This window comes from Mustela nivalis (genome assembly GCF_964662115.1).
Source record: "Mustela nivalis genome assembly, chromosome: 7".
Taxonomy (NCBI): domain Eukaryota; kingdom Metazoa; phylum Chordata; class Mammalia; order Carnivora; family Mustelidae; genus Mustela; species Mustela nivalis.
In genome coordinates, this window is record NC_139026.1 from 131,297,680 (window position 1) to 131,314,642 (window position 16,963).

At 36.1% G+C, this 16,963-nt stretch overlaps 1 protein-coding gene across 5 annotated transcripts in view; it reads left to right on the top strand.

Annotated features, from left to right (window-relative positions):
* ARMC3 (armadillo repeat containing 3) overlaps positions 1-16,963 on the top strand; it is a 92,593-nt gene that overhangs the window by 8,270 nt on the left and 67,360 nt on the right. For all 5 annotated transcript variants that reach the window (XM_082742128.1, XM_082742125.1, XM_082742129.1 and 2 more), the window contains exons 3-4: positions 6,866-6,983; positions 14,797-14,922. In XM_082742128.1, the coding sequence (XP_082598254.1) occupies positions 6,866-6,983; positions 14,797-14,922 (244 nt within the window). The remainder of the gene's footprint in view (positions 1-6,865; positions 6,984-14,796; positions 14,923-16,963) is intronic.

Here is a 16,963-nt window from a genome sequence, read left to right on the forward strand (position 1 = left end):
GGGCAACCAAACCCAGTTCCTTGCAAGAGTGGGATGGCTCCAGGGTCCTTTTTCTCCAGGACGCTTTCATCAACCTCAGAATGCAACCCTTAATGCTCTGACACCGACTGCCAAAATGGACTTATTTCGGAGCTTCATGGGACTTTATTTTCCTGTCTTCTGCTCTCATCACAGATAAATAAAATGTCATAGTTTAGAGGTGCCTGGGTGGCTCAGTGGGTTAAAGCAGGGAGTCTGTTTCTCCCTCTGCCTCTCCCCCTGCTCATGAACTCTCTCTCTTAAATAAGTAAGTACATAAAAGAAATAAAATCTTTGGGGCGCCTGGGTGGCTCAGTGGGTTAAGCCGCTGCCTTCGGCTCAGGTCATGGTCTCAGGGTCCTGGAATCAAGCTCTGCATGGGACTCTCTGCTCAGCGGGGAGCCTGCTTCCTCCTCTCTCTCTGTCTGCCTCTCTGCCTACTTGTGATCTCTGTCTGTCAAATAAATAAATAAAATAAATCTTTAAAAAGTCATAGTTTAATGAAAATTATTATAAATTAATAAACATATACAAAACTGTATAAAAAATTATCAGCTTGCTTACCTAGCTCTAAACCTTTAATTTGGGTCATAGAGAAAACCAGAGACCATTTTAGCTGTTTTCATTTTCATTTTTACACGTTTTATCAGATTTTAACTGATGTCTAGATGTTCTTTACTAAAAGTTCTACTAGAGTGGTAGTCTGCTTGCTTCTGTTTATCTCTCTTTTCCTGTGTTATTGGTTCCTTGTGACCTGAGACCACTGATGTAGTAAACACATTCCAGTCGACATCAAAAAAACCTTTTATTTGCCCTTATTGGTACCATAAAAGTCACTAAACTGTCATGATTTATATACTTTCACTGAGTTCAACTTTATAATTTTGTATTCTTTTATACCTGTGCTAAAGCAGTAGTCACTGGCCACATGTGGTCATTTAAATTTAAATTTACAATAATTAAAGTAAAATCAATCAAAATTAACAACTAAAACTTAAATGAAAAATTCAGTTCCTCCATCACATTACACTTCAAGTGCCCAAAAGCCCCACGTGGCTTGTGACTTCTCTATTGGACGATGCAGAATCAGAACATTCCCATCATTGAAATTCTACTGGGCAGCACTGTTCTAGACAATCTTGTTTCCTTACCAGAGATATAAAAATATCTCTATGAGTCTATGGCTTCTCTAATTAACTGAGCTTAAAATTTCAGTTTAGCCAAAATGCTTCCCCTTTATTACACTCTTTCTATAAATAACTTTTGTTCATCATTTATTTTGTACAGAGCGTGAAATTATAATTTCACAACCAGCTTGCTGGTGACTGACTGTGAGCTCCTCACAGGAAAGCAGATGGGATATGTAATTACAGCACAGTATTATTTATTTAGTTGTGTGGCATTCTGTTATAGCTATCATTTTATTCTCAGCACCCATTTTAATAAAAAATTACTATAATGCTGTAGGCTCTGTAGGAGAAACAAATATCATGCCAAGTTTCTCCACTCTCTGCCAAATATTGGTATTTTCCCTCTTTTAATAGCCCTCTAGATTGTGGCTCTCACAGTTTGAATCTTCCCTTTAAGCTTCTTGTAACCCATATTACCTTTTTCTTAAGGATGACCAGAAGACATGGCAAAATACTGAAGTGTTTTCTCAACCATTAACGAAGGATTAAAGATATTTATGATAGTTTTAGTTTAAATATATTTTCATGTACTCCTTTGACAATTGTAGTCATTGTGTCATGACATAGCCTTGTTTTAATATGGCATATTTATTCACATGCTTATAAAGTCAGCTTTAAAAATATTGAAATACCAGAATAGTAAATATTCTAGTTGGTGGAAACAGTCACTTAACAAATAATAATATAATTCAGATAGCAATGATCAATGAGGAAAAATAAAGTAGTCTATAGGGATGGAGAATGATCAGGCTACTTTAAATAAAATCCATGTCAGGGCAAGCTTTCCCAGTGGGGTCACACTTAAGAAAGACAAATGGAATGAGGAAGTATGCTATGCAAATATCTGGAGAGAGCACCCTAGCCAGAGAATAATAACTAAGGCCTTACTTAGTATGTGTGAGGAATGCCAAGAAAGTTGGTATGACTGGAAATTACGAAGCAGGGAGTACAAGCTAGGTACCAAAGGTGGTGGGATGGTGGTGATGATTGGGTTTTTTTCCTAATGTGCAAAAAGGGAAATCCAGTGGATAGCTACAAGTAGAGGATTAGCAGCATCTCATTTATATTTAAAACAAAAATCACAAGAGCATTCTAGCTCCACTGTGAAAGGAAAGTGAAAACTGGAAGACCAATTCAGAGGCTGTTAACAGAGGAGCCATGAACTCCGCAGCTAGCCCCAGATGGTAATTGTGCAGGCAAGCAGTGGCCATAGTTGGGATCCATGTTGACGGTAGAGCTGACAGAATTTGCTGATGGTTTGCATGCGTTGTGTGAGAAGAAGAGGAGTTGGCGGGTGTTTCAAGGTCCGGCTTGAACAACTGAGCAAATGATGGTAAACTTATTGAAGAAGACGCATACACCAAAGAGACAATGCAATGTCTTGAGTGCTATTCTAGAGAAGTTCAGAGGAATATAGCTGTGGAAAAAAAAAAAAAAAAAAGCGACTCCCTCAAGCAACAACAAAAACCAAGGATTTTCAATATCTGAACTACCATGAATAAAAAGCAAAAAACATTATCCAGAAAGATGGAGGCCTGGTAATTAAATTCAGACTTAAGCTTCTACAGTTTCAAGTATTATTATTTTAATTCTCTAGAAGTGAGATAAAAATGGCAAGTGATAGGTAACATGGTGATCACTGATGATGGTCTTAGACTATTTTGGTGAACTGATGAGGATGAAAGTCAGTTTAGAGACGTTCAGCAGGAAGTATGAGAAGGAGAAAATGGAGAAAAATCAATAGTTCATAGAATTTTTGACCAGAAGGGAAGGAGAGATAGGATAGCATCTGGTGATTAACATCTAGGAAAAGATTATTTTTGTTTTAAAATAAGAGAGTTTTGAGAAGCCAGAGTTTAGAGAGGCTAAGATGGCTGGAATTTGCAGGGCCGAGTGCCAGAGAGGAGGGAAATGCATAGAAAAATAGCTCCAGAAATTTGGTTAATGGTCCCCTTGATTCTTTGAAGTCAAGCAGCACAGGGTGAAAGTCATGCTCATGACAAAGAACAGGCTTGAACAAGTATCAGGGAGATGTAAGCTGCATAATTTTTAGACTCATACCGGTCTGGAAGACATTCTGATTTTGACCCAAAAGATTGGAGAGATCTTATTGAACATCTGGGGTATTAAATAGAGGCCCCAGCAAGGTCATGCCTTAGTAGTAGAATGGTTAATCCAGCCCTAGAGCAAAGCTTCCCCAGGCTTGCTGTAATAAGGCTTTAAAACACACCTTAAATAGATCAAGCTGAACCATAAATAAAACAACTGTCTAGCAGAACAAAATTCAACATCCTTTAAGAGAACCCCCCCAAAAGAATCCAGACACTCAACAACGTAATTTTCACAATGTTTAGCTGCCAATAAAAATTATTATATATGCAAAGAAATATGTGATCTAGTCAGAAGAAAACTCAGTTGTTAAGCCAATAGAGAAGATAAAATTGGATACTAAAAATATTCAACTATCCAAAAGAAGATAGGAAAAAAGGAACCAGGGACCAAATCAGAGAAATAGAAAACAACTAACAGGATGGTCCGTTAAAACCCAATTATATCTATAACTATATTAAATGTAAATGATTTAATACTCCAATTACAAGTGAGAGATTGTCAAACTGAATAAAAAAACAAGATCCAAAATACAAGCTGTCTATAAGAAATCTCCTTTCAGTATAAAGATACGGATAGGTTAAAAGTAAAAATAAGGAAAAAGATACACTGAAATAAGCACAAGAGAGCTGGAGTGTCTATATTAATACTAGATGAATTATATTACAGGGCAAATAATATTACCAGAGAAAAAGAGATATATATCATCATAATGAAAAGGTTCATTTGGAAAAATGGTCCTAAATGTTTTTCACCTAGTAACACTTGTTTAAAATACATGAAGAAAAAATGATACCATTTGGCCTTAGCATCAAAAATAATGAAATATTTAGAGATAAGTTTAACAAAATAAATGTAATACTTATATAAGCTGAAAAACTATAAAACATTGCTGAGACAAATTAAAGAAGACAAATAAGTGAAGAGAAATACTTGTTGGATACAGATACATTGCTGGGGGGAACACAAGACAGTAAAACAATTTTGGAAAAAAAATTATTATTATTATTATTGTTAGTTTTTTTTTTTTTGTAAAACTAAACATGCAGTACCAGACCAGCCAGAAATTCTACTGCTAGGTATTTATTCAAGAGAAATGAAAGCATATTTCTATAAGAAGACTTATATGAAAATGCCCATTGCAGCTTTATTCATAATGGTCCCAAATGGAAACAAACCAAAGGTCCATCAGCTGAGTGGATAAATAAATTGTGTTGTATCCATACAATGAGATACCACTCACCGTTAAAAAGGAATGAATCACTGATACATGGAACAATCTGAATGAATCTCATAAGCATTCTGCCAAATGAAATGAGCCATACATAAAGGGTACCTATGTAATAATTTTATATTAAATAGTCAAAATTAACCTATAGCAAAAGTAGGCAGATGAGTGGTTGCCTAGAGTGGATATGGGAAAGGGAATCAGTTGGAGAAAGAGGCAGGAGCATTGGGGTAATGGAAAGTTCCTCATATCATTGGTTATACATATGAGTTTAGTAAAATTCATCATACTTATACTTGGGTGGATTTTGTCAAATCTAAGTTGGCCCTCTGTAAAGTAGACTCAAACAAAGCAATGGGAATAATTTAATTGTTAGGTGGAAGGTGATTACCCAAGAGAAAAAAAGGATGATTAATGGTATGACATAACTGGGAATATGTATGTTCTATGAGAGTGGGGGAATTGGTTATCTTGTTTAATGTGTGCTCTTCTCAGTGAAATGCATTTATTAGGGGTTGAGTGAGTGTTTATTGAATGAATTAGTGAATTAAAGATGAATAGGTTAAAAATCCAAAACACACATTAGCCATTGGGCTTAGGTAGTAGAAGAAGCATTTCCTTTAATATAATACAGGGATATGTGTAGAGGCTCTTGTGAATATGTGAGGCTGTTGTGAATTTGCTGATCATGAATTTATAGTAATACTGTTTTTCCCTATAGTTTAATGTTCTCTAAGAATGCTCAGTTGCTTGAGCACAAATGCAAAGAGAGAAATTCTTAGTGTCTGTTCATGGTTTGGATATTCTAAAATTGATTTGATAAGACAGAAGGACACAAAGATTTATTTCGGGTTTGGCAGGAGTGTTATTAAAATAATAGATTATTAAATCTAAGCAGGATAAGAAATAAAGTGAAGTAAGAGTAAGACACTTAGGGGCACCTGGGTGGCTCAGTGGGTTAAAGCCTCTGCCTTCGGCTCAGGTCATGATCCCAGGATCCTGGGATCGAGCCCCGAGTCAGGCTCTCTGCTTAATGTGAGAGGAGCAGGGAGCCTGCTTCCCTCCTCTCCTTCTGCCTGCCTCTTTGCCTACTTGTGGTCTCTGTTTGTCAAATAAAAAAAAAAATCTTAAAAAAAAAAAGAGTAAGATCCTTAGAGTAAGACATACACAAACAACAGCTTTAATTTGGATGTTGGATGATGCTGTCCTGACATCCAACAGCCATTTCCCCTACAAGGGGCATTTCTATTCCAGCTGTGCCCTTTTAAGTCATTGCTTACTGCTGTCTTCTCTGCTCTCCCAACCTTACACAATCATGCTTCCTTACTCAGAGTAATCTGTCCCTCCATTCTTAGCCTGAAACTGAACATCAATTTTTGTTATATACCTAGACACAGTAAGATGTTCATTTAGGAAGGGCCAACACAAAGAGCCAGCTAAAATTGGAAATTTATTTTTTCCCCTTTAACATAAACAGAACATCCTCCTTCTCTAGTCTCTGGAAATGGAAGAAAAATGGTGTGATAATGTGTTTTCACCTTGACTGAAGAAAACTCATAGGAGCCATGAATTTGTTATTGTGCATCATGGCTACCCATGAATTCTCAAGATCTCATAACACAATAGAGATCTTCCTAGAGCTCTGTACTTTTTCTTTACACTGCATTACCATTTGCCCTGTTTCAGATTTTATCCAAATGGGTTTTACATTTTGGTTTTGTATTTTACATTGCAGTTTTCTATTGCCTTTTAGTTATTCTGCCTATGTAATTTCTGCTTTCTCATAAAGAGTAGTGATTAGAAGCAAGTACTGATTATTAGAACTGTCAGGCCATGTAATATATACCGGTACTTCAGGATTCTTGTGTATCAACTTAAAATTATGCTAGTATATGTTATTTAATGATCATCTATTATGTGCCAGACAATGTGCTAAGTGCTTTATATATTTGATCTCTAATCCTCTCCTTGATCCTTCAGGGAGAATATGTATCATTATGCCCATTATACAGAAAAGGAAAACAAATCCTAGCAGCATAAGTAACTTGCTTGATGCCACATAGCTAAGTTGAAAGACTAGATCCATCAGATTCCAAAATGCTTTGCTCTTCCTGCTATTACTCCAGGAATTCCAAAGCCAATACTGGCACTATCTATCAGTGATTTTTTTAAATGAAAACTTTACAGTGCACTTCGTGGGCAGCGACCACATCCTTTTTGAATGATTACGTTCTCTTCAAGTTTCTAGACACTGTTCATTTTTTTATGTGTTTCTTAAAGCTCATATGTGAACCTGACATGTTTTCTCTCTACATTTCAGTTTGACCCCTTAACGATTGAAAGCAAAAAAGCAGCAACTGTGGTGTTAATGCTTAATTCTCCAGAAGAAGAAATTTTGGCTAAAGCATGTGAAGCCATTTATAGATTTGCTTTAAAAGGTTTGTTTTTTTTTTTCAGTTTATTTTTCCATTTCATTAGTTTCTTAAAATATTTACTACATAATGGGCCCTTTCTTCCTATTTTTAATTCACTTCTTGTCAGATGAATTCCTTCAGACAACCAGAATATCGTTTAATGCATTACCTGAAAGTAATATATCTCCCTAAGTGCCTATCTTAATCTTAAGGAGTAATTTAGTCACTGCATAGAATAGTCATGTTGAAGGTTTTATTGTAGTTTAAAAAATTGTAAGTCACAGGAGCTGCAAGAGCTCCCAGTGGTCAAAGCTGGAACAATTTGAGCAACAAAATAAAGTAGTATTGAATTATAACCCAACGTATAAATAAGTATTTATGAGCCTGTACTGATAAAATAAATAATTGAATAAGTAAATAAATGAGAGAGAAAATAAAAAACTCCCATGCAGAAGAATTCCAAATAATTTATGTACTTTGACCTCAAGGAGGCAGAATGTAACTTTTCACTCTGTGGGTGTGGGCTTTGCATAGGGACTTCTTTTCAAAGATTGCAATATGGAAACAGGGAAAAAAGAGTAAGTTCATAGTGGAAAAACCTGACAAGCACTACTGAGTCAGGTGATCAAAATCAGCATCAATAGTGATAAGTCATAGTGATAATATGTAAACTTGACATGATGTAATGAAAAATGGCACTTATAGCCCTGAAATCAGACAAGTTCCAAGTCAGGGACATTCTACAAATACACCTAACCAGTACTCCTCAAAACTGTCATAGCTATCAAAAACAAGAAAAGTCTGAGAAACTCATAGCCAAGAGGAGTTGAGGATAGGATATATGACTAATGTCACAGGGGACCCTGGATAGGATCCTGGAACAGAAAAGGAACATTAGGCTAAAAGTAAAGAAATCTGAATAAACATGGACTTTAATTAATAGTAACATATTAATATTGGTTTATTAATTATAACAAATGTATCTACTAACACAAAATGTTAATAATGGGAACATGGGTTTAGGATATGTGGTAACTCTGTTCTATCTGAGCAATTTTTCTGTAAAACTAAACCATTATAAAAATTGGAATTTATTAAAACACTATACATGTTACAAGTTAGGTCCTATCTCAAGGATTATTCATAGAGGGTTTATAATCACAAATGGTAATTGTATTCTAATTCATTCCAAGTGATGATAAAAGTAGACTTTTATTATACTGTATAACATTTTAATTGAGAATACTGAAGAGTTTAGTATAACTTTGTATTTTTAACAAAACCATTTAAACTAAGAAGGGAGCAATTTGAATTTTAAGGAAATGATACTTACATTTAAGGAAATGATACTAAACATTGTTTTGGGACTTGTATGAGAGAGCAACAAATCACTCAAGTAGCAAATGGTGAAATACTCACCTTGATATATTTCACTCTAGTTATTGGGAATCCAGATAAAAACCAGAATCATTACTTCTGGCAGGTATGGTTTGTGAGTAATTGTGTAGAATTATGGGATGGATTTCAGGAAGACATTGGATCATGAAGTTAGGGCAACTTGAGTCTCACTCAGCCATACAGAATCATCAAATGCCATCTTTTTTTATATGACATGAGGTACAGAAATAGATAGATAGATATTTTATGTGAAATCAATACAGAAATTACTGTAAGTCTGGTGTTCTATACTAGCAGTATTTTCTGACCGTGTTTTTAAGATAAATTGCCTCCTGGCCATGATGGACCAAGAGGTCAAATTTACTTTCCTGATTGAAACAACTAAGAAAATGAGAATCTATGAAATAACAGTTGGCAAAACATTGGATATTGGGCAATGAATGACAGACCATTGAGAGATAGGAAATGAAAGAAATAAACTTTGATTACCCCAGCTTATTGATTTCAGAGAATTTCCAGGACCACATCACAGGAAGGGGTATCCTGTACAGAGCCTTGTAGACTCTGAGAAGACAGATCTAAGAGTTCAGGGAGACAAAGGCAGCAAGAGCTTTCAGTAACAGAGAGGAAAGAGAACTCGGGAGAGTGGCAAAGGGTCTGATTCAAGTGTTCAGCTGAGTACTGATAAGGAGATATGTATGTGGGAACTACTTGAAGTCAGACAAAGCACTTAACAGGATCAGATTTAATAGCACCTGGTGCTCACACAGGGTCACAAGTTGTGCCTATTTCCATCAGCCAGACTAGAAAACTTCAAGATTCATGGAGAATTATATAGAATACACCGAAGGGTCTTACCTCAAGAGTTAGAAATTATTAGCCCTAGATCGAGCTTTGCTCTAGTACCACCTAATAAATATTTTAAAAAGCAAGACCTAAAGTGATCAAATTGTTTCCAGATAATTATGTCCCAAAACAAATTTGAATAATACAAAAAATACCATTTACCAACTAGGTAAAATCTACAATGTCTGGCATCCAATAAAAAATTAGCAGGCATGAAAAGAAACAGAAAAATATAACCCATAATGAGGATAAGTCATCAGTAAATAAAAACTGACACAATGTATGTGTAAGTGTAAAGAAGAAAAGAAGGACCGAAAAAACGTTAGAAGAAATAATGGCTCTGAATTCCCCCAACATGACAAAAACTCCAAGCTTCTGGATCCAAGAAGATCATACTAAACCAAGCACAATGAATATGAAGAAAACTACACCAAGGTACAACAAAATCAAATTGCTTGAAAAAAATAAAGAGAAAATCTTAAAAAGCAGCCAGGAGAGAAGCACATTACATTCAGAGGAACAAAAATAAGATGACAGTAGATTTATCATCACAAATGATGCAAGCAAGAAGTCAGTGGAGCAGTATCTTTAAAATATTGAAAGAAAAATAAACTTTAATCCTAGAATTTTATTCCCAGTAAAAATATCTTTCAAAAAACACAAGTGAGATAATGTCTCAGACATTCAAAAGCTGAAGTAGTTTATTGCAAGCAGACGCACACTACTTATTGTAGTAAAGTAGGTCCTTCAGGAAGAAGGAAAATTGACACTAGATAGAAATGTGGATCTGCACAAAATAATAAAGATAGAACACTAGAAATGGTAACACACAAAGGTTTCTCTCATTATTTAGATCACTTAAAATTGGTTATTTTAAACAAAAAAGAGTAACCATTTCCTGTGCAGAAACACTTGTAAAAATAAGATAAATGACAACAACAGAACCAAGGTAGAAAGGGGAAAAATGGAAGTATACTACTGTAAGTTTCTTGCACTATATGTGAAGTGGTCTATCATGACTGGAAAGTAGACTGTGATAAGGATGTTTACTACAGAATTTAATACAACCACTAAAACAACAAAGAATAATATTAAATAAGCCAACAAAGGAAATGAAGTGGAATCATCAAAATAATATTCAATTTATACAAAGAAGGCAAAGATGAAAAAAGAAAAACAAAGAATAATGAGATGCACAAAAAACAAGATGGTAGACTTAAACCTAATGATATCAACTATCAAACTAAATGTAAATAGTCTGAGTAGTCAATTAACAGGGAGATAGTGCTATAGTCTATAAAAAGCAAGACCAAACTGCATGCTACATCCAAGAAATGCACTTAGAATGTAATGACACAAATAACTTGAAAGCAAAAGGATAAAAAAAAGATATCCTATATCAATACTAATTAAAAGAAAGCTGGAGTGACTATATTAATATCAGAATAATAAAAGAGCAGTATCAGATAAAAAACATTATTTTATAATAATAAAAGAGTCAATTAATCAAAAAGCTATGAAAAATAAAATAAGATGAAAACAGAGAGGGAGGCAAACCATAAGTGATTCGTAACTATAAGAAACAAACTTAGGATTGTTGGAGGGGAATTGGGTGGGGGAATGGGATAGTTGGGTGATGGGCGTTGAGGAGAACACTTGATGTAGCGAGAACTGGGTATTATATGAAACTAATGAATCATGAATTCTACCCCTGAAACTAATATTACAGTTTGTGTTAACTACATTGAATTTAAATAAAAGAAAAAAAAAAGAAGCTATGAAAAAACCCAAACAATTATTAATGTCAGACCTTCAAAATACATGAAGTTAGAGATGTAGGGAGAAATAAACATCCACAATTACTGCTGAGAACTTTAATAACCTTCTATTAATAAGTGAAAGAACAAATGGATAGCAATTCTATAAGGATATAAAAGATTTGAATAGCAATATAAATGAATTTATCCTAATTGATATTTATAGAATACTCCAAGCAGAATAACATTCTTTTCAATGCATACAGGACATTTATCAAAATAGGTGATATTCTGAGCCATAATACAAGCCTTAATAAGTTTATTTTTTAAGTCTTAATAAATGTAAAAGGATTACAATCATATAAAATATGTGTCATACCACAATAGAATTAAATTGAAAATCACTTAACACAAAGGACTCTGGATAATCATTAAATAGTTAGAAAGTAAATTACACACTTCTAAATGATCTGTCAGTGAAAGAATGCAAAAGGAAAATCCAAACTGAAGATGAAAACATAACATATAAAAATAAAAATTTGTGGGATGCTACTCAAAGGGTAGCTGGGTTAGCCAAAAGTTTCTTAGATATGACCCTAAAAACATAATCTGTAAGAGGACAATTGATTGGATTTTATCAAATTGACCCGAAACACACACATCACCAGAAAAGATACACAGATGGCAAATAAGCACATGAAAAGACATCAAATGTTATCAGGACATTGCAAATTAAAGCAATAATGAAATATCACTATACACTGATTAGAATGGCTAGAATTCTAAAAACTGACAACATAAAATGCTGGTGAAGATGTAGAAACAACAGGGACTCTCCTTCATTGCTGGTGGGAGTCCAAAATAGTACAGGCACTTCGGAAGATGATTTGGTAGTTTCTTAGAAGCTGAACATGATCTTATACATTTCTCAAAACCTAAAGAATTGTAAAACACATACAGTGAACTGTAATATATATTATCAACTCTACTTAATAGTTACATATCAATATTGGTTTATCAATTGTAACAAATGTATCACACTAATGCATGATTTTTAAAGAGAAATGGAGGAAAGGGAGATGGAGTATATGAGAACTCTGTATTTTTTGTTCATTTTTTAAAAAGATTTATTTGAGAGAGAGAAAGAGAGAGAACATGAGCAGAGGGGAGGGGGAAGGGCAGAGGGAGAGACCCCGGAGCCCAACGCAGTACTCGATCCCAGAACCCTGAGATCGTGACCTGAGCTGAAATTCAGAGTCAACAGCTTAATCGACCGAGCCATCCAGGTGCCCGTGTTCATTTTTTAATAAATTTGAAATTGCTCAGAAAAGTCTAGTAATTTTTTAAAAAATATGTGCTATAGACTAGAAGAAAATTTTTACTAATCATATATCTAAAGAACTCTCAAAACTGAATAATAAGGGGTCCCCGGGTGGCTCAGGTGATGAGCGTCTGCCTTCAGTTCAGGTCATGATCCCAGGATCCTGGGATCCAGCCCTGCATGGGGCTCCCTGCTCAGCAGGGAGCCTGCTTCTCCCTCTCCCTCTGCCTGCCACTCTGCCTACTTGTGCTCTATCTTTTTGTCAAATAAATGAATGAAATATATTTTTTAAAAAACCTCAATAATAAAACAAACCAAATTTAAAAATACATATGAGCAAGAGATTTGGACAAACACTTCACCAAAGAAATATATGGATGGCAAAAAGTTACCTTATGCTCACCATCATCAGTTGTGAGGGAAATGCAAATTAAAACCATGATGAGATAATACCTCACATCTTCTAATGACTATCATCAGAAATATGGACAGATGTGTTGGCTAGGATGGGAAAAATTGGAACTTTCACATTCACTTTGGAACAGTTTGTCAGTTTCTCGAAAAACTAATGCACATCAATCTATATGGTCCAGCCAAATCATGGTATATCCATGTGGAATAGTAAATAACAATAAATAGGGTGAACTATGATACATGCTACAACATGAATTAATCTCAAAATAATTAGACTGAGTGAGCAAAACCAGGCAATAATGAATTCATCCTGCATGATTATATAAAAGTTCAGGGAAAGGCAAAATAATGTATAGTAACAGGAGGAACAGATATCACAGTGTCAAGAGGGCACTTTTGGGGTGTTAGATATGTTCTTCATGGTAGCGTTGGGTTTCATTGATGTAAAACACATGTCAAAACTTATCAAGTGGTTCTCTTTAAATATGCAGTCTATTATAGGTCCATGATCTCATTAAAGCTTTAAAAGAGAATAAAAATAGATGTAAAAGATGACATAGGTTGTTAATTTTGCAAATCCTCTTCTTCTGATCATAAAATTGTAATATATAGCATTATTTTAAAAATTTTTAAAAATATGTTTTAATGAAATAATTCAAGTTATATAATAAAAGTCTCAGAATGAAAATTTAAAGAAGCCATTAACTTTTATAACAATCTGATATATAATACATGTTTTTATTTAAGCATAAGTATCTTGAAATTTATCTTAAATTAAGATCATTTAACAAAATGTTTTCATCTAAGAAATTAAGTTTTAAATTTCCATAAAATACAAATATTGGAAGATTTGAAAAAAGTTTGTAAGAGTCAACGATGCATATTTCAACATGTTCTTACCAGGCGACAGATTTGACCATATAGATATGGGGCAGTTCCATGAGCTCTAAGAACATATAGTCCATGTCTTATGAGAATGTGGACCTACAACTTAAAATATAAAATAGTCTAATTTTATGAGAAAACTAAGGCAAGGAAAGTTGAAATGACTCTCAAATTAATTTTGAAAGTGAAATCTCTATTTTCATTGCCTGTGAAATTGAAAAGCTGAAATTAATCAGGAGGTAAACATTATTCCTGACTTTGTACAATGCTATCTCACTCATATAGATATAGACAGACAACTTCTACAGTTAATCAAAACTCTGGCCTTACCTGGCCTTCTGGTTCTGGGGCTTCTTGCCACAGCTAAGGAGTCCCCGGTGACCCTGGCTGCTCCCCTCTACATGCACACCTCCATGCTAGCTGCGGGTCCATCTTGCCTGACAAAGTAGCTATAACCCCGTTGGGTGAAAAATGAACCCCCGGAAATCAGCCACGACCCCACTTTAACTCAAAGTGGGGACTGTGTATGTTTAGGAAGTCTTGTGATTAATGATGCTAATCCATGACTGGTACTATGCTAGGCACTGAGGGATGTGAGAGAGTAGAACAGGAAGGGAGTCTGTCCTCATGGAAATTAAGTTAGAGAGGAACAGGCAGACAAAGCAAGGAGATCGCCAACTGGTATGAAGAAGGCAGACTAAAGAAGGATAAGAAAGGCTTGGATGGGGACTCCTGGGTGGCTCAGTTGGTTAAGCAGCTGCCTTTGGCTCAGGTCATGATCCCAGCGTCCTGGGATCGAGTCCCACATCGGGCTCCTTGCTCAGCAGGGAGCCTGCTTCTCCCTCTGCCTCTGCCTGTCACTCTACCTGCCTGTGCTCACTCTCTCTGTCAAATAAATAAATAAAATCTTAAAAAAAAAAAAGAAAGAAAGGCTTGGAGGTAGTGATAACATTAGATAGGGGGGTCAGGGGAGACACCTCAGAGCAGGTGCAGTGTGGGCTGACAAGAGGAAACCAGCTTTGTCACCGTCAGGAGGAAGGAGAGCAGCTCACGTCTAGGCTACCTGTGCTCCACAGTTTATTCCGAGCAAAATATATGTGGAAGCAAAGAGGAATATGGGAGGCAAATGGCAAATAAGAAATTAAAATGACATGAGGAAGAGTTTTGATGAGACTGATGATGTCCATGTATGATTTTATTTTACCTGTGACATCAGGTGAAGAAAATAAAGCTACCCTCCTTGAACTTGGAGCCGTGGAGCCCTTAACCAAACTGCTCACCCATGAAGACAAAATTGTAAGAAGAAATGCTACTATGATATTTGGAATCCTGGCTTCTAACAGTAAGTGTTAACTTAAAAAAAAAATAATCTAATAATCTCATATAATGCGTTCTCTTTTTTAAAGTTAATTTTAAGGGATTTGTTTGAATTTTATTTGAACTGACTTTAATGTTAACAAAAAGTTATGTACATATAAAAATTTTATTTTTTATTTTAGAGACAGAGTGCCAGCTGGGGTGGCGGGGAGCGGGGAGGGACAGAGGGAGAAGGAGAGAGAGGCAGAGAAGGAGGTTCCCTGCTGAGCGCAGAGCCAGATGCAGGGCTTGATCTCAGGATCCTGAGATCATGACCTGAGCCAAGACCAAGAGTCAGAGGCCAACCAACTGAACCACTTAGGCGCCCCAAGAGATGTTTTTAAAATATGAAAATATGTACAAATATATCCATGCAAAATTTGTCAAAGGTGGTGATGTATGTTCCAGTCTAACAAGTTGAAGGCAATCGTTGTCTCTTAAAATTAAAATGACTTTTTTTTTTCGAGTTAGCGTAATGCAATTTGTCTGCCTATATGAAGCTACACTTCATATGTGTGTCACAGTGAAAGTAGCCCAGGCTAAAGAGGTTTGACGCATTGGGTTTTTTTGAAACTATTAAATATATTTTGCCAAAAATAATTTTAGATGTGTATTTATTTCTTAAATCAGACTCATTACTTGCTTGAATATTTTCATATATTTAATATGGTGGAATAATAGCATTAGTCAAAACATGCTATTCTGTCTGTTAGAATATCAGTTTGCCCAAAACCATGGCAATAAAGGCAGCACCTGACTAATGAACAGGATGTATTTTACACTTGAAAGTCATTTTCATGTTATAATGATAGGTTTTTTGAGTTAACCAGTGAAAGTCTTCTAACTTTATAATAAAAAGTGACATTCTTGGTAGAGACTGAATTCTTTTTTTTTTTTTTTTTTTTTTTTTTTATTAATTTGACAGAGAGAAATCACAAGTAGACGGAGAGGCAGCCAGAGAGAGAGGAGAGGGAAGCAGGCTCTCTGCTGAGCAGAGAGCCCGATGCGGGACTCGATCCCAGGACTCTGAGATCATGACCTGAGCCGAAGGCAGAGGCTTAACCCACTGAGCCACCCAGGCGCCCCGGTAGAGACTGAATTCTAACATGAAACTCAGGCAGCTAGGAATAAACATGTCTCTCTGTCTCTCATGGCATCTGGCTAAAATTACCATATTTTCCCTCTCACCAGTCTCAGTGAAAACACAGTTTCCACCTTCAGCTTCCGGCCCCCCCACCTCACTTTCCTGAACGAGTGAGACAGGGCGGGGGCGGGGAATGGGGGCGCTCCTTATTTCATGGTGTCCGACAGGGACTGTCGCATTAGTCAGAGACAGGAAGATGGGAAGAGAAGGGCAAGGAGCGTTTTCTGTGGCATCTGTGCCATTTCCGCCTCAGCTGCAGAGCCGGCATGGACAGCCCCTGCAGTGGTGGAGGGCAGGTGGGGCTCCGTCGGGGCTGTTACTGAAAGGGATTTGGGCAGCACGTGCATGAGTTCTAAAGGTGGCTGTTGGGTAAGGCATGGGCTCTGCAGATGGCTGTGGGATGAGGATGGCTGTGGGAGGAGGATGTTCCACCAGCCCAGATTATGGTAACAGTAGTCAAACCTTACACAGAATTTCCAGTGTGCCAGGCGCTGCTCTACGTACTATTTGCATATTGTCATTTAACGAGGTCGGTGCTATGATCGTTCCCTTTACATATAAGGCAACTGAGGCACAGGGCAGTTAAACGAGGTAGTAATCATTTATATTGTGGAGCCCTCATAAATTTTAATCTCAGGGGCTGCCTGTATACTTATTCTGCCATATTGTATGAGCCTCATTGAATGTACTAAAACCAAAAAACGGAAGACTAAAAATTTTCTTATGTTTTATTCTGTTTACACACCACAGAATTTGAGAGCCAGTGGTGCTTTGTAACACGTCTTTTGCAATTCCTGCAAGTCCTCATCTTAAAAATAGGAATGGGCTCTGAAGGGGTTAGGTTCCTGGCTCAGTCATGCAGGTGCTTAGTAGAAGAGGTGAG